The following is a 25,945-nucleotide window of genomic DNA, read 5'->3' on the forward strand; positions in this document are numbered from 1 at the left end:
CATAATAAATATCACATTATTATAAATATAATTATGAATATAATATGTCACAATTTTCATTAATATATGATATTAACATAAATAATAAATAAATAGCAAATATTGTAATAATTACATTTTCGTCCACTCAATTACTCTCATATATACTCAGTCTACATATTCATATATCGATGACTTCCTTTCTCATATGGGATAAACCATTCCACATCATTTTGGAGGACACATATTCTTTTATGATGAAAATAAGATTTATTCTATTTGATGATAAATAAAATTTTGGAAATAATATTATATTTAAAATTCATTTTTAAACATAAAATCAAATATTGCCTTTTTTGTAAAGAAAGTTTACATAAAAAAAATCACAAGTACATATTTCACTCAATATCATGATATTATCATATTAAAAAACATATATTTCTTGATAATTATATATTTTCCTTTTAGAAAATATTTATAAATTTTGATATAAAAAACAATTTGCAAACAATTGCTACAAATATTTTTTATAAAATATTTTGTGCCAAATATTTTTTATATAAACTTTTGTAACAAATAAAAACTTCAAGTTTTTAAATTTTGTAGAAAATAATTGTTCACAAAAAATTACTTACCAATTAAATAAAGAATTATTTTTCACCCAAAATTTTATAACAAATTTGTAAAAAAATAAATCATTAAGAATGAAAAATTCTACTAATATATTAGACATATGGTAAAATGTTACGTGTAAATCCAATTTTAAATATTACAATGTTTTAATACACTCTTACCTTGCTTTATTAATTGTAAATAATTATTGTTATTGTTTTAATATTTTTCATTACATACATTAATTCGTTCATAGTTAATTTTTTAAATAAATATACACTTCTTCTTTGTTTACAACTAAGAATAATATGGTAATACAATTAATTTAATTATTTATTATTATAAATTTTCTATTAATCTTTTTTAATTATGAATCATTGATCGTTTGATTTGAAATTTGGATCGATGTCTAACACATATTGTCTTTAATACTTATCAATAAAGTATCTAATATATAAAATAGTATTAATTTTACAATAATGAAATAGTATTAGTTTTACGATAATAATTAATAATTTTTTATATTGACAACTTCGATACATATAAATTTAATTTGAATTAACATGTTAATAATCATATATTTACATATGTTTATATGTTTATTGTATTTTTAAAAATTATTATAATTTTTTAATATAAATATATAAAGTATCGTATGATATCATTTTTCAAAATAATATATTAACGTATTAATACGTATCAAATCTGATACAATAATAATATCCGTGGATCATAATTTTGTATTTGTGGATCATAGCTTCTCAATAAAGAACCTTACTTTTAATTCTCTTTCTCTATATCTTCCTTTATTTCCTCTTTCACTCCAACCTTAGTCCAATCAAACAAAAACGGATGTATAAGAAGGAAATAATTAATGGACGTGCATATGTTAAACTCATGTAATAATAATAGTAAAAGCCAGAAAAGTACGGTATAAATGATACAAAAATAATTGTTAATATTGCATTTGCACTATTTGTGTTGCTGATTTATTTTCTCGCGAGATCTTTAAAGATAAAGTAACAGTAAAAGCAGGGAGGGAAGTAAGAAACGGGAAAGAAACACAAAAGGAGCTTTTGGGGGTCGTTGTCAACGCGGGCGCCGCGATATCTCGCGCTTTAATTATCAGTATCGTTTGGCAAAGTTGCAAATTCCCACAAACCGAAAAGTAAACCCATTGACATCGATTGAAAGTGGCCCAAGGTTTCTGTCTGGTTTAGCTCTTCCTGGGTCCTTTCCTCTCTCTTCTTTTCACCACTGCACCCAACCCCTCCCTCTCTCTCTCTCCTAGAGTCTTTCACTACAACTACCGGTGCCTGTTAGGTTTCTGTCGTTACTGGTTTAGTTCTCACGCGATCACGCAGGCACTCGTCACTGTCTCCTTCACCTCCCGCACTGTGCTCCGAATTTGATTGAGTTGTGGACGCGATGGCTTCCAATTCCGATTTGGTGCGCGCCGTTGAGTCGTTCCTCGGCGTTTCTCTCGGAGATTCCGTTTCGGATTCGCTGCTTCTCATCGCCACCACCTCCGCCGCGGTCGTAATCGGTCTTCTAGTGTTTTTCTGGAAGAAATCTTCGGATCGGAGCAAGGAGGTGAAGCCGCTGGTTGTGCCGAAGGGGTTATTGATGGAGGAGGAGGAGGAAGTTGACGTTGCCGCCGGCAAGACTAAGGTCACCATTTTCTTCGGTACTCAGACCGGTACTGCTGAAGGCTTTGCGAAGGTTATATTTCTCTCTTCATTGCTGTGTTTTTTCTTTCAATCTGCTGGATCAAGGAGAATTCAATCGAATGTTATGGATCTTTAAAATAGAATAGGAATATTCTTCGTGTAAAGAATGATTGTGATTTTCTCGTGCTGCGTATTTAAGTTTGATGAATGGAGTAGATATTGTAGTTTTGACTTGTGCGATGACTTGGTTAATCATAAGTTATGATAATGATGATATTTGTGATGGCGCGTATTGTTTGGCTAGATTTTTGTTAGATGTGACTGTGTTCATTTTGTTATTGAAAACGCCAAGGAGCGAGGAATGATGTCGTGTTCTTCTTACATTTTAGTGTCAATTTGATAGTTCGCCGTGATAGTTAAAAGGCGTGGCTACGGTGATGAGCTGACAGTGCCTCACCCTGCATGGCGTGCCTTTCTATTTATTGATACCTGTGGAAAATCCTAAATCGTGCCGCAATTTCTGTGACGTTGGATAGTGTGAAGTTGTCGAAAACTATGAGTTCTGTGCCTTGTAGTAATTAGTACGGGAAATGAGTTCAAAATAATCTAACACTTATGTTTTCCTCCTATTTTGTTGACGCCTCTCTTAGGTGAAGCAAATCCTGAACTTTCGTGCCTCTTTTCTTGGCTAGCTGTCCCTCCTGTAACTGTAACATGTTTTTCAAATATAATTTGTGTATAGATGATGCTTACTTCCTCTTTTCTATAATGCTTGAAATGGTTACCCCTGGGACAACCGCAGCTTTAAATCTGAAGGAAGTTATGTTCCAATTTTGTATGATTGCTGCATTTTTCTAATATTTATTTTTAATTACAGGCGTTGGCAGATGAGATCAAGGCAAGGTATGAAAAAGCGGCTGTCAAAGTTGTTGACCTGGTATGTGGGATTGAAAGGAAGTTTTGGCATTGTCTACATTCTGGTTATAGATATATGGGTCAAACATCTTATTTTAAATGTTTGATTTTTTACTAGGAGAGTTCTAGAAAACTTATGGTGAAATTGTACAGAAAGTTAAGAATTTTAATTTTAAAATTTAAGTTTGGCTAATGTCTGATGTCTATTTAATTTGAACTAGGATGACTATGCAGCTGATGATGATCTATACGAGGAGAAGCTGAAGAAAGAGAGTCTTGTATTTTTCATGCTGGCAACGTAAGATTGATGTACATAAAAATGGATGAAATGTATTTATTTTTTGATTTATTGAAATGTGTGGTGAATATGATGCATTTTGACTTGACATGACAGTTATGGGGATGGAGAACCAACAGACAATGCTGCAAGATTCTACAAATGGTTTACTGAGGTTTGTAGTTACTTCACTTTAAGTAAATCCTACATCTTAGGCCTTGCTCTCTCCTCGCATTTTCATTATTCACATGGCCTACATAAAATGATTCTATGTTTCACTGGACATTAATTTTAGGGGAAAGATGAGAAGGGAACCTGGCTTGAAAAACTCACATATGGAGTTTTTGGCCTAGGTAACAGACAATACGAACATTTTAATAAGGTAAAATCAGATGATTTTATTTTTATTTAACAAAAAAAATTCATCATTTGATTCTATTATGTTTTTCTGATACAGATAGGTAAAGTTGTGGATGAAGATCTTGCTGAACAAGGTGTGTAGTTCCATCTCCTGTATTTTCGAAAGTATTAAATTGGTTATCTGCCTCGTTATGATTGCATAGAATCATTGCCGTTTGTCAAAGCTAAGTTGCCTTATACATCTCGTCATTTTTGTCATTTGTGTGCTTTTGAATTTTGTTTCCTTTAATTTTGTCCTCCTTAACTGTAAAGGTAATGTACTAGTGCTACTTTCTTTTTCTCTTGGCTTAGTCGAATGGTGCCTTACATTGTTAGATTCAATGTATTTGATAAGCCTTTCAAAAAGTCTAATGGGTGTATAATGTTTGAATCAAACTTTCAGAATAAGTCATTTATTAGTCAATCTTATTACAAACTAGGAAGTACTGGTGGAATTATGTTACTTGGTTGTTTACAATCTAGGAAAACGCTGTAATATTAAGTTATTTATTTCTGCAGATTTGTTTTAGTCCTTTGAAGTGAGATGTATATTAGTAAAACCACGTTCTAATAAAGTTCTGAAGTTTGTAAATTAGACTTGAGAATGGAATTAAAGTAGTTATTGACTTTTAATAGATATATTCTTACATAGTTCTGTTCGCTGCAGGTGCAAAGCGTCTAGTTGCACTTGGATTAGGTGACGATGACCAATCCATTGAAGATGATTTTTCTGCCTGGTAACGATAGTCCTCTGATTCCTCTCATCACTGCTATCTAGCTATTAATTATATTGTTGCTACCCATAAAATTGTGAAAAATATGTGTACTACTTTTTGGACATTTCAAACACCATGAGTTGTCTTGGGTTTACAGGAAAGAAAGTTTATGGCCTGAGTTGGATCAGTTGCTCAGAGATGAGGATGATGCTAATACTGTCTCTACCCCCTATACAGCTGCTATTCTTGAATACCGAGTGGTGATTCATGATCCCACTGCAACATCAAACTATGATAATCACTCAACCGTGGCAAATGGGAATGCTGTGTTTGATATTCATCATCCTTGCAGGTGCTTGGAATTTTATACACTGATAATGTTGTTCTTACTAGTTCAGTCTGTTAAACAACCCTATTGTTTCATTTCTTGAAGGGTGAATGTTGCTGTACAAAAGGAGCTTCACAAACCTGTGTCTGATCGTTCTTGCATACATTTGGAATTTGATGTATCAGGGACGGGCATAACGTAAGTTAGTTATACTTCCTGATGAATAACCGTATCATTTTTTCTTGGTAAATAAGAAAATGTAGAACAATTGCATCGGTCAATTATTACTAATTTGTTTTATATAGGCTTCAAATACGTTATGCTAGTAAATATTGTATATATGTTTAAACTTTTATCTAATTATTATTCAAAATAATCGAGTCCTGCTGGATTATATTATGTTATTGAGTTTTGGTATAAGGTTTTGTACTTGTTTATAATTCTTACGAAATATTAAATGTTTTTTTGATTAGTAAATAGAGATATAGAGTAATGAAAGCTTGTCCGATATCCAATTTTCCCCACTCTTCCCCAAACGGGAAGACTATGAAATTGAGGGTGAGATTTTCTGATGAAGTTATTGTTAATGATTTTGATCTGTTCAAACATATCTGATGTGAAATGCATGGCGTTTCTCATAAATATTGGCAGAGTTATCATGAAATCTCTAGCATACTCCTCTCAAAATTCTCATTGTTTAAAATTTGTTGAAACCTTCAAAATCACAAGGGAGGTTCATTAAATATGGAACGAGTTTCACATAATTTTGTAATTTCTAAGAAATTTCAGACAATAGGGAAAAATTTGTTGAAAGTGTGTTGTCAACATTTCTCTTTATGGATTGAGGTTTTCTCATGCTTAACTAGATGGCAAATTGAATATCCTGTTCCAATTACCTTAAAGTAATCAATAAATCTGTTGATGGCTTTTGCGTGATATTTCCCAGATATGAAACTGGAGACCATGTGGGTGTTTATGCTGAGAACTGCAATGAAACTGTTGAAGAAACTGGGAAGTTGTTGGGTCAGAATTTAGATTTATTTTTTTCTCTTCACACAGACAAGGAGGATGGCACTTCCCTAGGTGGTTCTCTCCTACCTCCTTTCCCTGGCCCTTGCTCACTGCGAACTGCATTAGCACGTTATGCTGATCTCTTGAACCCCCCACGAAAGGTTTTAATATTATCTTCTCTTTATGTGCTTACAATTTCTTTTTATTTTTGTATCTTGTACTTGTTTGGGTTTGATCCAATAGAAATTTGTACTTGTTTGGTTTTACTGCTTATAAGAGTGTGATTCAATAGGGATTTGTGCTTGTTTTATATAAATGAAAATAAAGAAATAATTACACGTGCTTCTATTCCAGGCTGCTTTAGTTGCATTAGCTGCTCATGCCTCTGAACCTAGCCAAGCAGAAAGATTAAAGTTCCTTTCATCTCCTCAGGGGAAGGTAAAAATTCTGTACTCCTGTTTGTCATTTTTTTACTGACACAATTTATTTTTTTCCCCTTCCTCTTTTGATGATGATTTTCAAATTTTCGTTTTCAGGATGAGTACTCCAAATGGGTGGTTGGAAGCCAGAGGAGTCTCATTGAGGTGATGGCCGAGTTTCCATCAGCAAAACCTCCTCTTGGTGTTTTTTTTGCTGCAATAGCCCCTCGTTTACAGCCTCGTTATTATTCTATTTCATCCTCTCCTAGGTAGTTATCATATCTCATTTAAAGTATCAAATGGACCCTTATAAGATAATTGGCGAACAAATAATACTGTATTACTTGATTATCCAGGTTTGCTCCTCAAAGGGTACATGTAACTTGTGCTTTGGTGTATGGTCCAACTCCCACTGGTAGAATTCACAAAGGTGTATGTTCAACTTGGATGAAGGTATCAACATGCAATTTATACACTTCTCGTGCAATCACATGGTCCTCTTTTTTAACTTCTTGGACTCGCTGCTCTCAACTAATTGTGTTTGTGATTCTGATTTCTTTCCTGAGGGGTGCATTACCCAAAATTTTCATTTTGTTTCTAACTTAAATCTCTTATGAATTATCAGAATGCTATTCCCTTAGAAAAAAGTCAAGACTGTAGCTCGGCTCCTATTTTTATTAGGCCATCAAATTTCAAGCTTCCAGTTGATCATTCAGTACCTGTTATTATGGTTGGACCTGGTACCGGTCTTGCACCTTTCAGGGGATTTTTACAGGTTTGTGAAATATGTTATGTGTGTATTTTTGCAATTATTATAAAAGTAAGGTTGCTAGAAAACAACTATATAGAATGAAGAAGGGATGGTGGTTGAACAGTTGAATTGAATATAAAAAGAAACATAGGTATCAAATAAGTACTTATGTAATAATCAACTACGAGTATGAACTAAAATTCAAAGCACCTTATTCTTTATTTTGTTTCAGCTGGAAAGATCCACTTTTCTGTCTTTTTGAGCTCTTTTGCTGTGTTGTGGAATTAACTAAAGCGATAAGCACTTAAAAATGAAATTATTTTAGTTTCTTGAAGATACATGGCTAAATTGCTTTCAAGTCACAGCTGAAGGTGAAAATCTGCTTTTAACAAGAGGCTAGAAAGTTGTGCTTGTCAAATGAAACAAAAGTGGATTACTTTTCCAAATCCAAATTGTTTATTTTTTTTCATAGTGCTCTTTTAAGGTGTATCTTTTAAGGATTTTTTTTAAAGCAGAAAATTCACATCATTTGCGAACAGGTATCTAGTTTGTTGTAAAAACCTAGTTTACCCTTGTTAAAATAAAAGAGAGAGAGACACAGGTTGAATCCTTAATGTGTATAGAACAAATAGGGTTATGCATTTATAAATAAGAAAGTACAAAAAGATAGGCCTAAGCCCGTGACGTCTAACAACACTATACCAAAAATTTAAAAATTGTTGTCCAATCCATTTCATAAATGAAAGTTCAGGTGAAACTGAATTATTAGAGACCTATACTTCTAAATGCTTACTCACTCTATCTTTGATTTACCAGGAAAGATATGCTCTCAAAGAGGATGGTGTTCAACTTGGCCCTGCATTACTCTTCTTTGGATGTAGAAATCGTCAAATGGTAAATTAATTTCTCTTTGTGCTTTTTAAATGGGTTTTCAGAGCAATTTTTGATTTTCCAATTATGTTGTTTATATAGGATTTCATTTATGAGGATGAGCTAAAGAATTTTGTGGAACAAGGTTCTCTTTCAGAATTGATAGTTGCATTCTCTAGAGAGGGGGCTGAAAAGGAATATGTTCAACACAAGATGATGGACAAAGTAAGTACAAATAGCAGCTTAGTAGGTATCAAATGAAACTGGACAAATTATTACCTGCATTAATTTTATACGTGCAGGCTGCGCACCTGTGGAGTTTGATTTCTCAAGGAGGTTATCTTTACGTCTGTGGTGATGCCAAGGGCATGGCCAGAGATGTTCATCGAACTCTTCATTCCATTGTCCAGGAGCAGGTGCTGATTATCTTTCATCCTCCCTCCCTTTTACAAAATACTTGAGTATTGATTTTCAACGAACTTAGCCAAACTAGTATGAGAAAATAAAAGAAGCTTTTCTATCTATTGCTTTTGTCTCTTCACCAGGAACAGATGCCAATAATTATATTGCTAAGCAGTGAGTATAATAATATATTTATGTGATAGGAGAGGTGTGACTAATTTTTAAGCCTTTTCGTTTGTATTACAAACACAGAATTTGGTTGGATTTTCGAAAAATTTGGTGCTGAATTAGCATATTTGAATTTTTCAATGGAGCCAAAGCTATTTGTTACATTGACTTCGTTTTTTCTTTGTTCTGCTCTTTTCTTCTATTGAGTTTATTATAGTATTTCTGGGGTGTTTAGTATTTCAAATGTGGGGGATTTTAACATTCTTGTGTTTGTGAGGATGTGAACTTTTGTGCCTTTGTGCTTGTGATTAAAAAAATTATTGTAAGTTCTCCTTACCACATCCAATGGTAGAGAGAAAATTATGGACTATTTTTTGTGCAATATTATTGAAGAAATTGGTTGACAAATAAATAGTAACGTTGCTATTCTTTTTTTACAAAAGTTATTATTTGGAAAAAATATTGTTTAGCTTATTTTAAAAACGGGTTGATTCCCCTACTTAATGCCTCAATTTTGTTTTTCAGTGCCATTTGGAGGAACTCTCTCTTCCAACCTGGAAGGGTTTTAAAATATCAATTTGGAAAATCATTATCGACTTCATTCTAACCTTATGAATGTATTGATATCATTAGTTTTTTCTTCTTTCCTATTTTTAGACTCGACTTTACCTTTCACAACTTGAGTGGGTGTGAGAGAGCCATAATCGTATGCTGATTCTTGCATGCTTGGTTACACTCTGTCTACATTTACATTTATGTTGTGTTTAGTGTATGAAGAGACTCGACAATGTAAATTTTCGTCTCTAAATTATTTCTTTTTAAATCTTTTTCAGAACTTTTATTTAGAAATGCTATAGTTCTGATGATTTCTTTTTTTCACTAGAATATACACTCCATACCTATGTAATGAAACTTTCTTAAAAACTTCGTTTCTGCATTGAATTACAGGAAAACGTGGACTCAACAAAAGCTGAAGCTATAGTGAAAAAACTCCAGACGGACGGACGTTACCTTAGAGATGTATGGTGATTTTTCTTGTTGTTCGTCTGTTTTGATTGTGGTATCCTTGCTATTTGGTATGCAAAATTCAAGATTGGCTGGAGGATATTTTTGAGATTAGTAGCTGCCTTTACGGAAATTTAGGAACCGACAGTGGAGGCTTATCAGGTTTCCTTGAGAAGAAATGCTTTTCTGGACATTTGCCCTTTTTCTTTCTATTGTCTTTACATTATCTTATGATAGGTTGGATGGATCCCTCTAAACTAGGATTAATTTTAGGGGGACTCTGATGGTTAGTCTCAGAAATCGGTCAACACATAGAGGTTACAGTGGATGATTGTGTATCATTTAAGTGTAGAAATTCGTAACGAATAATTATTTTTTATTAATGAAACTTGTTTTTTTTAATGCAGAGGATATTATGTTCTTGTGTTGAACACAATTTATTTAAAAAGGTTGAATGTAATATATCAAGATCTTGATATTACTGGTGCCATAATATTTTAATAATGTTATAAGTTTGCTGTGTGTTGGGGAATTTCAAAAACTAAGACTGGATCTCTTAACAAATACTTAAACGTTTAAGTTTCTTCAATCCAATGGGATGATCCAACGAGTGGGAGAATAATTTAATGTCATATGAGATTGAAAGACAAGTAAAACTAGAAACTAACATCTTGTTTGTTTTCTTCTAAATTTAAGCATTTGACGAGTAGTCAGTTGAGATCCATGTAATTTCTGCATATAGATGAAAACAATTGGTCTAAAAGATTAAGTTACAATTTTAATTTCTCAAATAAGATTGTTAAAACTTAATAGCATATTTTTTAATGAGTTGCTTTTCTTTAATTAAACTTTTACCTAGATCAGGAATTACTAGGTCATGCATTTACCTTTATGAATGGCTTATATTACCTAAAATAAGTAAATATAATTTTTTTTATATTTTTATGGAATATAGTTTTTGTTTATTTTGTAATGATATTTTATTATAAATAGCTATTTTAGTTAAAATAATACTTAAAATGTGTTAAATAGTTAAATTTAAAAAAGAATGATTGAATTAAAAAAAGTTAAATTTTAAAAATAGTACTTAAATGGTAAAATTGGTAATAATTATTTATTAAACGATAAACTTAAAAAATGTGTATAACAAATATAATAATCTTTTTATTTATTTATATATATATACACTAAAATAACTAATTTATCATTAGGAACTAGTTTCATGTGTGAAAACAAATTATAAATACAAATTTTTGGATTATGTTGATGACAAATATTGAGAGGTAAACACTTTAAAATATTAATTATCATGACTTTACTATTTTTTATGATTTTAAATGTGGGATTTCATTTATAATAAAGACAGAATATGTCCGATATGAGTTAAAATAAACGTCTTAAAACACGTCAACTAAAGAAAGAACGTTTTCATTTGTGGACAATATCAAGTAATGCCAATATAGTATATTGTGAAAAATTGAAACTCTAGATTTGATAATAGAGTTATGTATATAAAATAAAAAAATATTTAATAGTATGTTGACATTTCAAAAATTACATTTATTTTCTAATCATAACGATTTATACATATTTATATAACATTTCGATATTCTGTATTAAGATTTCAATGATATTTTTAAAATCTCTTTTAGTTTTTAAAATTGATCATGGCTTTAATATTTTCAAAATCTATTTGATCAATTCAAAATATGAAACTTGTTTTATTAGATTTGTTTGCATATAAACTTATTTTCAAACCAAGAGAGCCATAAAACTCACACGAGGAATATAATGCACACATTTTTATGTATAAATCTTCTCTCAAGGATGTGCTTTCTTAATTTTCATATACCATTATATAGATTATTGAGTAAGTATTAAAACAGTTCAAAAATTGAAGATAGTAACAAATTTGAAAGGACTGTTTTCATTTTCATTTCATCTAAACTGTAAATAACCAAAATTATTATTTAAAATATTAAAGATCAAAATGAGTCTTAATAAATACTTATCAACAACTTAGAACCCTTTTAAAGAGTAACAAATAACATTTTTAATGTAATCATATATTTTTATTAATTCACATCTGTTTTCCATAACATACATACTTTCATATACCTATTATTAATGAATAAGATTAATTTTGTTTTTCTATACCATGTCAATAAAGTACTCAGACAAGTTGGGAAATAATTATTTTTCGTCAAAGAATATTGCTAATATGTACTAATTGAAGCATTTTTTTTTCACTCAACTTTTGCTAATATAGTTCCATAAATAAAGTAACACCAATGATTTTGTATTCTTGTTCTGTCTTCTTTTCCACCTCTTAATTTCTTATTATCGGTCCCCATGATTCCAGTCAAGAAGGGAATCATCTCTATAAGTATTCAATCAGTAGACACAGTTTCTCAATCTCCATTTTTCTCCTGCACACTTCTTCTTCTTCTTCTTCTTCTTCCATCAACATCTCTGCAGTTCCCTTCTGTTTCATCTATCTGTTGCTAGGGATTGTTTTTCTTTTTCACTCTTTTTTTCTGCTTCTACTAAGACACGGCAATGTCGGAGAAGAAGACCAAAGTGTCTTTTACAGAAAAAGATGCTGTGGCGCTGATGCAAAGGTATTTATTTATTTATTTAAGTTTATAATTTTGTTTGTAATTCTGTGTTGCGACTTCAAATACTTCAAACGATTTGGGATTTTGTGCAGGTACGACCCAACTACAGTGTTCACTCTACTTCAAGAAGTTGCGCATTACGCTAAGCCAAAGATTGATTGGAGCGAGTTGGTGAAGAAAAGCGCAACTGGGATTTCTAATGTTAGGGAATATCAAATGCTGTGGCGGCATTTGGCCTATCGGCATTCTTTGTCGGAAAATTTTGAAGTTGGGGCTGAACCTCTGGTCAGTATAATACTCTTGAAATTTCTTTGATATGCTAATATGTTATTAGGTGAAATATCTTTTGCACATTAGTTTAGGGTAGGTTTGAAAGAACTTGTTTACAACTTTTTGGAACTTATCTTACAACATAGACCCAACTTCGGTTGATATGGATGGCGAGTTGGGGAGATGGGAGAGACTATGTTGCTTAATCAAAGTGCTTGAGTTTGACTCAACCTGGTTGGGATGTCCACCTATTTGGTGTCTGTCAAACCCTAAGCTAGATTAGTGTGTGTTTGACAGGGAGATACTTTTTAGTAATGGAAAGAACATTGACTTTTGTAGAATGGATAGTTTGGTAGAACTTATAAAATGTCCATGATAACTCTTGAAAATAGCTATAGTTTGTATGAGAACAGTTTGGTTGTTCTCCCTCTTTCAAGTATAGAAACAACTCACTTAAACGTAAGTGCGTACACGATCAATATTTAGGAACTCTTAAAAAGAACCACCAAAATAAAAATGTAAATTGAATTAATCTTCATATTTAGGAACTCTTAAAAAGAACCACCAAAATAAGAATGTAAATTGAATTAATCTTCTTCCTGTAACATATTAAACTTATACATGAGTTAATTAACTTGTGAAAAACTTATTTCAGTTTGTCTTCTCTGTATATCCAAATGTAGCTCTATTCAATAAGTCCTTAATGAAGCTATTTTTACAAACAAGTACACAGATGCTATGTATGTCCATCTCAGTACAATTTTGTGCATTCATGGTGAATTTGCTGGTCATTCATTTTCAAAAGGGTTTTCGGTCATGTGTCAGCATCGAAGTTCCTTGTGACTGTTTTGTGGTTACTTTTGCAATATGATGATTCTAGTTGGTGCTAAATAAGGAAGAATGAAGTTTGGTTACTTTATAATATACAAGTGCAAGATCATTGTGTTTATGATTTAGAAGTCCTGAGTGCAATCATGTTTTACAGCGTCTCCTATCTTCGGCCTTATAGACGTGTGTCCAAATACAAATAGCCAATATTATTAGAGTACATGAAAATCCGGGTAGAAGGTACTGGCTTAATTTTAATTCATAAATATTACCATGAGTTCCTTTATGGGTCAGATTGACAAACTCAGATGACTGACAATGACTAAATAGTCACTCCACTAATGATTATATTAGTGGAGTATCCTTTACTATTCAAATTTCTATCCCAGATTAGTTTTTCACAACATGCTGTATTACCATATTTTACTGGATTTTTCTGCTTAGGGTTTTGGATTAGTGTTAGATATGTTCATATTTATTTGGAGCCTCATTTCCAGGATGATGACAGTGACTTGGAGTGTGAGCTAGAAGCATTACCTCCTGTTAGTGTGGAATCTGCATCAGAGGCGGCTGCATGTGTGAAGGTACATGTGCTTGCCCTAGTTATTACACATTTTATCTCAATATCTTATGCATTGGGTAGTTGTATAATTATTGTTTGTTAGATTCATCAACAACTATCAACAAAACGGGTCTTGTGCCTTATGCTGCTGGATAAGGATATGGCTGGAATCACAAGTGTAAATTTTACTAATTTCATTCTGATTGTAGGGGAGATTTCTACTTATAGTAACAAAAATAATTTTATCAGTAAATACATGATTGCAAGTTAGCTTGCCTTCACTAGACGACTCACTATAAGAACTATAATGCTGTGTGGTTGTGAATGGTAGGCAGTAAAGTGCCAGTAAGAGCAACAAATAGATGTAGTAAAGTGAGAATGAATATACAAAAAAAAAAAACACAGGATTAGGAATGGAATGTATATGAGAGGAAGTTGATGTAGCACCTGTAAAGAAGATGATAGGAAAACTCCCCAAAGGTGGTTAGGTCATGTGAGAAGACCAGTGGAGTCTGCATTGAGAAAACTAGAACTAGTTAAAGTTTTTTTGATTAAAAATTGATAGGGGAAGACCTAAAAATTTATTAGAGGGAAACAATAAAAAGCCTTTAAATTTTATTGAAAATTTGGTATTTTGTAGTATTCAATGATGTTGATTCATCTATGTAGACTGTACCATGTAGTGAAGAATAATTGAGTTCTCTTTACGGTCCATTGTTTAAACTTTAAATTGTGTTTTTTCTTGATATTCAATTTTGAACCGCCTGTTTTTGGGAATTTTTATTCATCAGGTAATGATTGCTTCTCGCACACTCAGTGACTCTGCCCCTAGTAGCTCAACAATCGAGGCTCCATTGACTATAAATGTTCCAGTTTGCCATTCATCTAGAACTCTTATTGAAAGTTCACAACCCTCTAATTTGATGCAAGGGACAAACATTGTTTTTCCAGTCACTGTTCAGAGACAAACATTGCCAACGCACCCTGTACCACCAACAGATGGTATCGAATCTAAGGGGTTAGTTGGTGGTAATTTGGCGTCCAAAAGAAAACGGAAAACATGGTCAGAGGAAGAGGACATACAACTACGAGCTGCTGTTCAGAGATGGGGCGAAGGGAATTGGGCAACCATGGCAAAAGGAGACAACTTTCCTATTAAGAGAAGTCCTACACAGTTAGCACAGGTGGTTTTCAAATCAAAAAAATTTATAATACCAGTTCTCTTAGTAATTATGTGACTATTTCATTGGTAGTTCGTAAAAGACAGACACTAAGATTCATTGTATGAATGATATGTCATTACATTTGAAAACCGGTGTTATTTTTTCGTAAAATCCAAAATTAACAGCTTAAAATTATTGTTTGATTCTTGGGATTTTAGGGGGTTTAATCTCGTGCTTGTGCTTGTTCTGTGATGAGTTCATCAAAAGTTCATCCTCTATTCTGGACTATTTCAAAACACTCAATTTGTTAAAATGTGAATATTTATTAAAAATATTTTGTTTTACATTAACTAGTTGAGATCCCACATCGACAAAAAATATAACCAATATTGTCCTTATAAGGCTTGAGTAACTCTTGTATTGCAAGCTAGTTTTAATCCCAAATTTTAATTTTATTAAAACCCATCTTAGATTTGTTGTTGAACCGCCCACATTTATCTATGCTGCAGTTTTGCGTTTGAGGGATTTGTTGAGATTCCACATTGAATGGAGATATATCATATATGAACAATGCTGTCCCTTTTAGGCTTAGGCAGTCCTCACATTATTAGTTAGTTTTTGGGATTGAGTTATGTCCTAAGCTTAGGTTCTGATTTGTTATCAAAGTCTGTCTTAATTCCATTAATGGGTCACTCATATTTGTACACACAATAGATGTCAATTGCCAGGCATAAGGGATGTTGTTATTGGAGCACTTGCATATTTCCACACTCTAGATGTTTAATCAGGTATGCGACAATGTGTTGAGATCCCACATCATTGCTAGTCTTGACAATTCTTATCTTACAAGTTGATTTTGTAGGATTTAGACCTTAATTCTGAATTGTAAAATTAACAAATTAAGTAGCGATGAGTTACCTATTGATAGGAGGCCATAATATTTGTTATTCCATTGATATGCTTGATCTGTGGATGCAAAGAATGGTCTTTAGTTAGTTGAAATCTGATACCCTTATCTACCATAGCAGATTTATACCCATTAAATTTATTATTGGGAGAGGATACTTTAGCTTGATTATGCAGCTGTTGAAGTTGGGCCTGTTGAAAACTGGCCTTTTTTTGGTGTGTCATCCCTTCTAAAATGGTAAAGGAAAAACGAAAGTTGTCAGCTATGTTTGATTGTAATACAAGACTTATGGCACTGAGTCTATTTTTATTTGTTATCCTCTATCCATGTAACATGTCTGCTTATCACCTTGTTTTTCTAGGTTCAAATCCCATTAATGAATTTTTTCACGTCCAACTCTATCAAGAACTTCTCATTTGTAATATTTTTAGTTGTAATGGATGAATCTGTGTATCCTTTTGTGTACTGATTATTTTTATGAATATTAATGTCATTTGATAACTGATCCAGTCCTGTTCACCTTTACTGTTATTTACTTTATATTCTACATATTGGCATAGGTTATCCTAACACTTGCAGAAAAGGACCATTTTACTTTGTATCTTTTTGAATATTCATGTGATTTAAGCACCGTACCATTTTACCCTTTGTTATTTACTTTTTGTTTTATTTAATTCTCATGGGTTAACTACAATTGTTTGCAGAGGTGGAGCATTTTACGAAAGAAAGATGGCACTGTCAATTCTGGAACCATATCAACCAGCACACAATATACTGCTGCTGAACAACTGGCAACCCGACACTCTTTATCTTTAGCCCTTGATATGCCATTCAAAAAGTTAACTGCTCCTGGATTGTCAGATCCTGGTAATTGTACTGGACCTTTTTCTGTTTATTTTTATGTATCTTCATATTAGTTAAATTCGGATTTTCTATATTTGTCCATTGATTTTGCTCCATTTTACCTCCTATTTTCTCCATCCATTTGTTTGGATGTGAGAAGTAGGGAGGAAAGAAATAAGAGAGAAGAGAAAAACTGTGTTGGTATTTTAGGTTGTTTGGGTTAAGAGAATAAGAAGAAACAAATAAACTGCTCCATCTCCCCTTATTTGGTTAGATAGAAAGGAAAGAATAAAGAAAATATACTCATCTCAAATAACATTTTTGCCTTTACGCTAAACATAAAATCAACATTATGATATTTTGGTCATTACATCAAACTCTCCCCTCTTCTCACCTTTCTCTCTGTAAAATAGAGCTCGATTTCTTTGCTATCTGCACAACATTTTTCTTCTTTTTCTTTGTCTCTGTTCACTGTTCCAAATGCGATAATATTTTCTTGGGAAGTGTCTTATGTTCCCAACCCAGTTCTTCCTCTTCTAAATCATTGGTTCCAAACAAATTGTAAATCCTGAACTGACTCTCAAAGTTCTACAACTCTCAAATCAATTTTAGGTGATTCTTAAATTTATTTTAGGATGATTCTCATTGATAACTGTAGACACGTTTAGTGCCTAATCAGAGAAACACTAGTTAATTACGCACTTTCCATGGGACTGGTTATAGTCCCCTGTTTCATGTTGTGTACTGTGATTATGAATATTATTTGCCAGTGTGGTTTGAAATGTTCATGATCTTTCAGATGAATGGCAAGATGCAAATGTGATTTGAAATGTTTGTTTTAACCTAAAAGACCACGAACTTAATTAATGTATTGCCTGTGTCACCTCCCCCCTAAAAGTATGACTATTTTTAGATTATCTAGCACTATTTAATACAACGAAGCAATTTTCTAATATAAAAGCACAGATTCAGAGTGACGTTGAATTAGTGCATTGCTATCAATCACCATTTTGTTGGTGGACTTCTTGCATTTCATGGCTGGAGTGGGATAGCCAAATAGCTTGAGTATGACTTAGTTGGGGTACAAATTCACCAATTCAAGGGATATATGTATCTTGCCTTCTATAATTTCATTTAATGGTCTTCGCAAGCTTCCCGTGTTTATAAATATAATCTCTCTATACCATCAATACTATCTTCCTTCTGCCATCTCTCAATACTATCAAATAATAATGTTTATTTGGTCTTTTAATACATTTTAGTTTATAGTATTAGTGAGAGATTTAGAGAGTTAGGAAGTTGTTGATATATGTTAGTTTGTTGGGCTGAGATAGAGAGGAATTAAGGCAAATTGTCTATAGATAAGAGGGAAGGTTGAAACAGAGATTGTCTTGTGATATGCGAGAGAACTGAGGCGTCTGGTCAATAGAACGCATAGACCCTCAAAGTTCTGCTAGTTAGGCATTATATGCAGGAGAACTCCCTTATTCTTTTCTTTCTAAGTAGTATCGAATTTCTATCAGCTAGTATTTTTATCTTGGAGCTGTGGGTACTGGTTTTTGAAGATGATTCCAACATTTGATGGAAAATAGGCTTATTGGTGGTTTGAGCAATGATTTTGAAGCCAATAGTGCATATGAAGAAGAGAAACTATCAAAGCCAGTGAAAGCTCTTCCAGAGCTCATGTTCTGAGCTGGTGGCTAACATGGAGATGGAACCATCTGAGGGCAGCCTGGTGGACATTTGTGAAACTGCTGGTCAAAATATACTAACTGAAGTATGATTTTGGTCATAAGAACTGGGAGCAAAGATAACGAATCTTGGGTGGAAGAAAGCATAACAAGATAAAGGTTTGGAGAGAACTAGCAAGAAAAAAATATAAGAAAGTTACAAGAATTAGGAGAAAGTAGAAATCCGGCAAAAACAACTAATTGGAATTCTGGACCAGAAATCTGAAAATAGAAGCAAAAATGAAGTTCTTGGGATCAAGAATCATCGTGGCAGAAATGAGTCTGATGGGTTGTTTTGGGGTTGCTAAGAGGATTGGGAGAACACCTATGGTTGATACGGAGGAAAGCAAGGAACATCATGCTGGGGAAAACATCCCTTAATGAACCAGAAACAGAAACAAATCTAGACATCAAGAATCAGAATCAGGCCGTGCAGAAAAAAACATTGAGGAAACAAAAGAAACTGAGAACAACCACCTTTTTGATAATGGCAAGAACAAAATTTCCTGTCAATCCTGTGAGAAGTGTTGTGAATCTGCGGAGTAAGAGATTACTGGGAATAAGAGAAACATTTACAAAGAATATGGAGGAAGAAACTGATGAGCCAATAGCCAGATGGAGAAGCAACATAAAAGGAAAACAGAGGAAAATATGCAGGTTGCCACTGTGATGACCACCTTTTGGGTTGCAGATTGAAAAGAAAACTCAGATTCAGGTAATAAAATGGAAGTGAGGATTGAGAAGGAAACCAATCCAATGGGTTGAACGATGGGGAGGAGAAAATGTTTGGGGCTGGAACTTCTAGTCTTGGTTTCTCCAAAGGAGGAGGATGTTTTATTTAGTAGTTGATACGGTCGTCTATGGGATGTGGAAGATCTAACATGTTCAATCCAAGAAACTCAAGAATAATCATGGAATGACTCATTATAGTTTCGATTCAAGAAAAGAAACAAGAAACAATAGATGAAATGGAAAAACAAGGAAAGATTAGCGTTTGACTTAACTAAAAAAGACTGTTGATGTTGATGAAGGAAATATTGACTAACAATGACTGAAAAATAACGTAACATTGAAATTTTAGTGTCTTCTAAAATTTACTTCTTTAATAACATATTTTGTCCTTAAGCTTTTAAAATTTCCCTATTGTCAAGCACTGTATTTTATTTTGAATGTTCAAGGAATATATTAAGAATATTCTAGAAAACTCTTTCAGTGAAAAATTGTAACCCCAACGTTTAAACGAAAGTTACATAGTCACAAATACGATTTGTATGGTCTAAACTATTCATTTCAATCTCTAATTTATTTTGATAATTCTTTCCATTCTCACATTAGTAGTTCTCCCTGTTTTATTAAGTTTATTACTTGAACATTACATGTAAGACTGATCAATCTTCTAGTAATGTTACTTATAGTTTATTGTTCTAGTAATGTTATTTTTCAATCTTACGCAAGGCATTTGAATAACCTCGTTTTATATATGGTTGCAGCTAAGACATCCACATCAGTTAAAAATCAAGTGCAGATTAGAAATACTGTGGAGAAGGTTGCCAGTAGTTTCGTACCACCTCAACAGCCATCTCAGCAAGCTTCTTTGTTGGGATCTGATTCTCATGTAAAACCTAAATTAGTAGATGAAAAACTAGTCTCCAAGGGTAACATAATTTCAAATCCTGTGCTAAAATCTACCACAGCTGCTCCTGGGACAAGAATTGATTCACCTTCAACAAATACTGTATCACAGTTAAAAATTGCTCCAGTAAAACACAACATAGACACTAAGCCTGCAGTGAGCTCTTTGACAAGAACATCCGTTTCAACCAATTTGCCTTCTGACCCAAAGGTTCATTTACACTATAAATTGCAAATCTCTTGCATTATGCAATAGTTTGACAAATTGAAAATTCACTCACTTTATTTATATTCTCTCAACAGAACAAACCGGTTACACCTTTAGCTGCTGGTAAAGTTCCATCGGAGCAAGATGCTAATTCCACGAAAGAGTTTAGAGCTTCCGATCCCAGTTCCAGACCGAAAGATCAGACACAAGAAAATGAACCTCCTAAAGTTACTATTGGAAGCCAGGTCAATAACGACTTAGAGAAGGGAAGATTAGATATAGGTCAAGCGAAGATCGTGCCTATTAGTAATGGAGAGGAAACTTTGAAAGATAAAGCAAATCCAGTCGCAGATGAAAAACAACCAAGTGCTACTAAAGCAAATGCAGTGGTGTGCGAAGACCAAGGAAGTGTTAAGAATGCTACTGAGAATAGCAACCTTGACAAGGGAAGCTTAAATTCTAATCAAGACAAGAAGAAAACTTCAATTAATGAAAGTTCAAACAATCAAAACATGAATGACAAAAATGTAAATTTGCCCGTACAAGATGAAGGCAGCCAAAGTGCCAAGGTGGTAAAAACTGATGGAGAACGTTGAGTGATTAGTTTGTGAAAATGAGTAGTTTTTTTTTTTTTCGATTGAATTCTAAAGTTTTGATGAAATTGAAGTTCTTGTAGGAATTTGTAGCACATCAGTATAATGTAATGTTTTTGAAGAAAAATTTGCTTAGTAGTAAATATATTTTGACGACCTGCAAATTTTCATGATTTACTAAATGATTTCTAGAAGATATATTTTTGTAATCACTTGCTTTAGATTTAATTTTTTAAATTTCAAATAAGAGATTGATGGTACATGTATCCTTCTCATTAAAGTATATAATTTTTCAGAATTTTTAAAGCTTTGCAAAATAAGACTGGCGCTATTACATTGGAAATAGAAAGTTTTTCGTTCAAGAATTGTAAAAATTGGATGCATATATATTTAATAGCTGTATTTTTCCTAAAACATCCATAAGTAGTTTTTTTTTTTTTTTTTTTATTGTGGGGTGTTTTCAAACTTTCCTATCTTAATTTTTAAAATAATTATGAAGCAACTCTTACACTATCCTAACCCCTTATTCAAATAAATGTTAATTTTTCTTACATGTACTTCTTAATGAAGTGTGAGGTATATAAACGAAACTTTAGAAAGATATAGTTATTTTTTTAGAGAACTCACCAAGAGATCTAGTCATTTTAAAAAAAGTTAACCTAGATTTAATGTGGGTTTATATTCACACATATTATTCTGGATATCGTTTGGTACTTGTAAATTATTGTGAGTATATAGATCGTTTGCTTTTCAAGTTTTTTCAGATTTGCTTGAATAGTTTAGGATTATGCACATGAACACTCTCTCGTATTCTGTTTATTGAAATCATTTTCATACTTATGCAACATGCATTTTCTGTATAATGGAGATAAGAGCTACCACAGAAGATGCTTAAGCTAAAAACAAAAGGATCTAGAATATAGGGAGATGAAATTTTTATGCTTAATCTAAAACAAAAGAAGGACCTTGAATTTCAATTTATCTCAAATAAGAATGAGTATCATATAATCATATTGTTGTTATTGTAACTCAAAATATCATAACTGTAATAACTGCATTAAGTGTGGCAGTTAATAGCTTCTGTTGCGTTTCCGTTTCCGTTTCCGTTTCTGTTTCTGTATAAATACTCTGTATCTTCCACCTTCTGTGATATGAGAAATACATTCTAATTTCTCTTACTCTCTATCAGTGTATGCATTATACTCTTCTCTGCATCTCTCTCTGCTAACAGTGGTATCAAGAGCCCTTCCGACCCCGGAGGATCTGAGGGTGTGGCTTAGTGTGATAGAAGCTTGCTGCGTGTATTAGCTTCATGGCTGCTGGAGGCGTGATTTCTGGCAACTTACCTGTGTTCGATGGCACAAGTTATGGTGATTGGTGTGTCAAGATGGAAGCCATTCTTGGTTTCCAGGAGGTGGATGATATCGTAAAGAAAGGACTGCAAGAACCAGCCAAGAATGCTACAGATGAAACAAAAAATGCATACAAGGAGAGTCGAAGGCTGGATTGCAAAGCTCGGATGTTACTGCACCAGTGTGTATCTGCCACTGTTTTCCAGAAAATCTCAAAAGCCACAACATCCAAGGAGATATGGAACATCTTACAAGACACATATGGTAATGCTGGAAAAATTAAGGCAGTTAAACTACAGTCCCTGCAGCGACAGTATGAATTACTGTGCATGAAAGATCAAGAATCAGTTGCAGACTATCTTGGAAGGTTGCAAGTTTTGGTCAATTCCATGAGAGCCTGTGATGAACCTGTGAAGAACAGTAAGGTTGTGGCTAAAATCCTTCGAACACTTACACCCCAGTATGATCACATCGTTGTCGCCATTGAAGAGTGCAAGGATCTTACGACAATGAGTCTTGAAGAATTGCAAAATTCTTTGGAAGCTCATGAGCAGCGGCTGATTGAAAGAAAGAACAGTGAGAAAAGTACTGATCAAGCCTTCAGTACTAGGGTTGATAATCAACGTTTTCGAGGACGTGGTGGTAGAAGAGGAAGAGCGAGATCACGGGGTGGCAGGAGTGGAGGCAGATTTGGAGAATATTCTGAGCAGTCAGTGGATGAATCTGGAACTAGCCAAAATGATGGTACCAGAGGAGGAGGAAGACATGGCAGAGGTAGAGGCAAGAAACCATATGACAAAAGGAAGGTACAGTGCTATACGTGTGATAAGTTTGGCCATTATTCCTATGAATGTTGGCACAACAGTTCAAGCAAGAAGAACAAGAAAGGTGATGAAGCACATCTTGCCCAAGACGAGAGTGATAGTGAATCTGATCATGTGTTGTTAATGGTCACAACAAACAGTGGAGAAGACGAGTCCTGTTGGTATTTGGACACAGGATGTTCCAACCACATGACAGGGAGGAGAGAGTGGCTGATAGATCTTGACCCAAGCGTAAGAAGCAGTGTCAGATTCGCGGACAACAGCACAATAACAGCAGAAGGAGTTGGCAAAGTTATGATCACTCGAAAGGATGGTAAAATTGCTTACATGAGTGATGTGTTGTATGTTCCCAACATGAAGAATAATCTGTTAAGTTTGGGACAATTACTGGAGAAGGGTTATACTATGTCAATGCAGAAAAATCACATAGAGGTGTATGATGGACAACAAAGGTTGATTCTTAGAACTCCACTGTCACGAAACAGAACTTTTAAGATCAACCTCAATGCAACAGCTATCCAGTGTCTAGCATCAATGAATGTTGAAGAGGAAGGATGGCTTTGGCACTACAGATTCGGGCACCTAAACTTCAAGAGTTTGGGTCAATTAAGCAGCAAGAAGTTAGTAAGTGGACTGCCACTGATTCATGTTCCTGATAAAACTTGTGAAGGTTGCATCGTTGGCAAACAAACTCGAAAGGAGTTTAAGAAGTGTGCACCAAAGAGATCAAAACAGCCACTTGACATTGTGTACTCGGATGTGTGTGGTCCTTTTGATACACTCTCACTTGGGGGCAATAGGTATTTTCTTATCTTTGTGGATGAATGGACCAGGAAAATATGGCTCTATTTGTTGAAAGAAAAGAAAGAGGTGTTTGGAAATTTTGTGAAGTTCTGTGCATCAGTAGAAAGACAATCTGGTTTGAAATTAAAAGTGTTCCGAACTGATGGAGGAGGTGAGTTTAATTCAAAAGAAGTATTGGAATTTTGTGAATCAAAGGGGATACATCATGAAGTGATAGCACCTTACACCCCCCAACATAATGGGGTTGCTGAGAGGAGAAACAGGATGCTACTTGACATGTGTAGATGTATGATAAAAGGAAAGGGGCTACCACACTATTTCTGGGGAGAGGCAATCTCTACAGCTGCCTATGTACTAAACAGGTGTCCTACAAGAGCCTTGACAGATTGTACCCCTGAAGAAGCTTGGACAGGAGAAAAACCTGTTGTTCACCACCTCAGAATTTTTGGATCAGTTTGCCATATGCACATACCAGCAGAAAAACGTAAGAAGCTTGAAGATAGAAGTGAGGACCTTATACTGGTTGGATACCACTCAACTGGTGCCTACAAATTGTATAATCCAGAAAAGAAGCAAATTGTGATAAGTAGAGATGTCATTGTTGATGAAGCTGCAAAGTGGAATTGGGAGCCCGTGGCAGTAACTGCTGAGAAAAGCTACATCCCGTGTCTGCTTGAAGACAAAGCTGCTGCCACAACCAGCACAAACAGTGGAGATAACACCAACAGAAGGTCACAGAGGGTGAAATTTCCTTCCACTAGACTAACAGATCATGAAGTTATGGCTGATTGTGAAATTAGAGATGATGGAGAACTTGTGCATCTGGCATTTCTGGCTGATTCAGAACCATTAATGTGGGAGCAAGCTGTTGACATAAGAGAATGGAAGGAGGCCATGCTTGAAGAATTAAAGTCCATAGAGAAGAACAAGACTTGGGAATTAGTAGACTTGCCTCTCCATAAACATCCCATTGATGTTAAATGGGTGTTCAAAACCAAGTTTAAACCAGATGGAAACATAGCAAAACATAAGGCCCGACTGGTGGCAAAAGGTTTTCTGCAGAAACCAGGAATTGATTTCACGGATGTCTTTGCACCAGTTGCAAGGCTTGAAACAGTAAGGCTTGTTATAGTTGTTGCAAGCTGGAAAGGTTGGGAAATAAGTCAGCTTGATGTCAAATCAGCTTTCTTAAATGGACCTCTAGAGGAGGAGGTTTATGTGAGGCAGCCACCAGGATTCGAAAGAAAGGGAGAAGAACATAAAGTGTTCAGACTGCACAAAGCTTTATATGGCTTAAAGCAGGCCCCACGTGCCTGGAACAAATGCATTGATGCATTTCTGCTGCAGATTGGATTCAATAAATGTACAGTTGAATATGGAGTATATGTGAAAGTCTTCTCACCCAATAATTTGCTGCTGATTTGCCTATATGTTGATGATTTACTGGTGACAGGAGATTCACAAGCTGAAATTGAGCTATTCAAACAGAAGATGAATTCAGAATTTGAAATGACTGATCTTGGGAGATTGAATTACTTTCTTGGTCTGGAGTTCAAACACACTTCCAAAGGAATTTTGCTGCATCAGAGGAGGTATATCAGTGGAGTTTTAAGTAAATTCCACATGGCAGATTGCAATCCAGTTCCTATACCTGTGATTGCCAATCTGAAACTGTGTGAAGCAACAGATGAAAGGCTGGTTGATGCTACCCTCTATAAACAAGTTGTAGGGTCTCTAAGATATGTTTGTAATAGCAGACCAGATATCAGCTATGGGGTTGGTTTGGTTAGTCGCTTCATGAACAGCCCAAGGACATCACACTTAGCTGCAGCAAAACATATACTCAGATACTTAAAGGGAACAACAGAACTTGGACTTTTCTTTCCAAGAAGAACAAGTCAAGTTGAAGGAAATATGGAGGTCTGGACTGATTCAGACTGGTGTGGGGATAGAATGGATCGAAGGAGTACATTTGGGTATTTCTTCAAGTACATGCATGCACCTATCTCGTGGTGCTCCAAGAAACAGAATGTTGTAGCCTTGTCCTCTTGTGAAGCAGAATATATTGCCTCTGCTGAAACAGCCTGCC

At 34.1% G+C, this 25,945-nt stretch overlaps 2 protein-coding genes across 2 annotated transcripts; both read left to right on the forward strand.

Moving 5' to 3' along the window:
- The first annotated feature begins 1,777 nt into the window (after positions 1-1,777).
- Positions 1,778-9,928, forward strand: LOC114163164 (NADPH--cytochrome P450 reductase). Its single transcript, XM_028047297.2, has 18 exons — positions 1,778-2,313; positions 3,139-3,198; positions 3,398-3,474; positions 3,571-3,628; positions 3,749-3,835; positions 3,911-3,947; positions 4,520-4,589; positions 4,726-4,920; positions 5,002-5,094; positions 5,843-6,068; positions 6,262-6,345; positions 6,444-6,595; positions 6,683-6,779; positions 6,952-7,101; positions 7,894-7,971; positions 8,050-8,172; positions 8,250-8,363; positions 9,466-9,928. Exons 1-18 carry the CDS (start codon positions 2,020-2,022, stop codon positions 9,544-9,546), a joined length of 2,076 nt encoding a protein of 691 aa, XP_027903098.1. The 5' UTR covers positions 1,778-2,019; the 3' UTR covers positions 9,547-9,928.
- Positions 9,929-11,833: 1,905 nt separating this feature from the next.
- LOC114164861 (uncharacterized) lies at positions 11,834-21,058 on the forward strand. The gene is made up of 7 exons (XM_028049632.2): positions 11,834-12,143; positions 12,233-12,425; positions 13,736-13,822; positions 14,592-14,984; positions 16,575-16,737; positions 19,934-20,286; positions 20,379-21,058. Exons 1-7 carry the CDS (start codon positions 12,082-12,084, stop codon positions 20,877-20,879), a joined length of 1,752 nt encoding a protein of 583 aa, XP_027905433.1. The 5' UTR covers positions 11,834-12,081; the 3' UTR covers positions 20,880-21,058.
- Positions 21,059-25,945: the final 4,887 nt, after the last annotated feature.

This window comes from Vigna unguiculata, chromosome 9, assembly GCF_037176805.1.
Source record: "Vigna unguiculata cultivar grain cowpea cultivar isolate G323 ecotype 2 chromosome 9, ASM3717680v1, whole genome shotgun sequence".
Classification (NCBI taxonomy): Eukaryota; Viridiplantae; Streptophyta; class Magnoliopsida; order Fabales; family Fabaceae; genus Vigna; species Vigna unguiculata.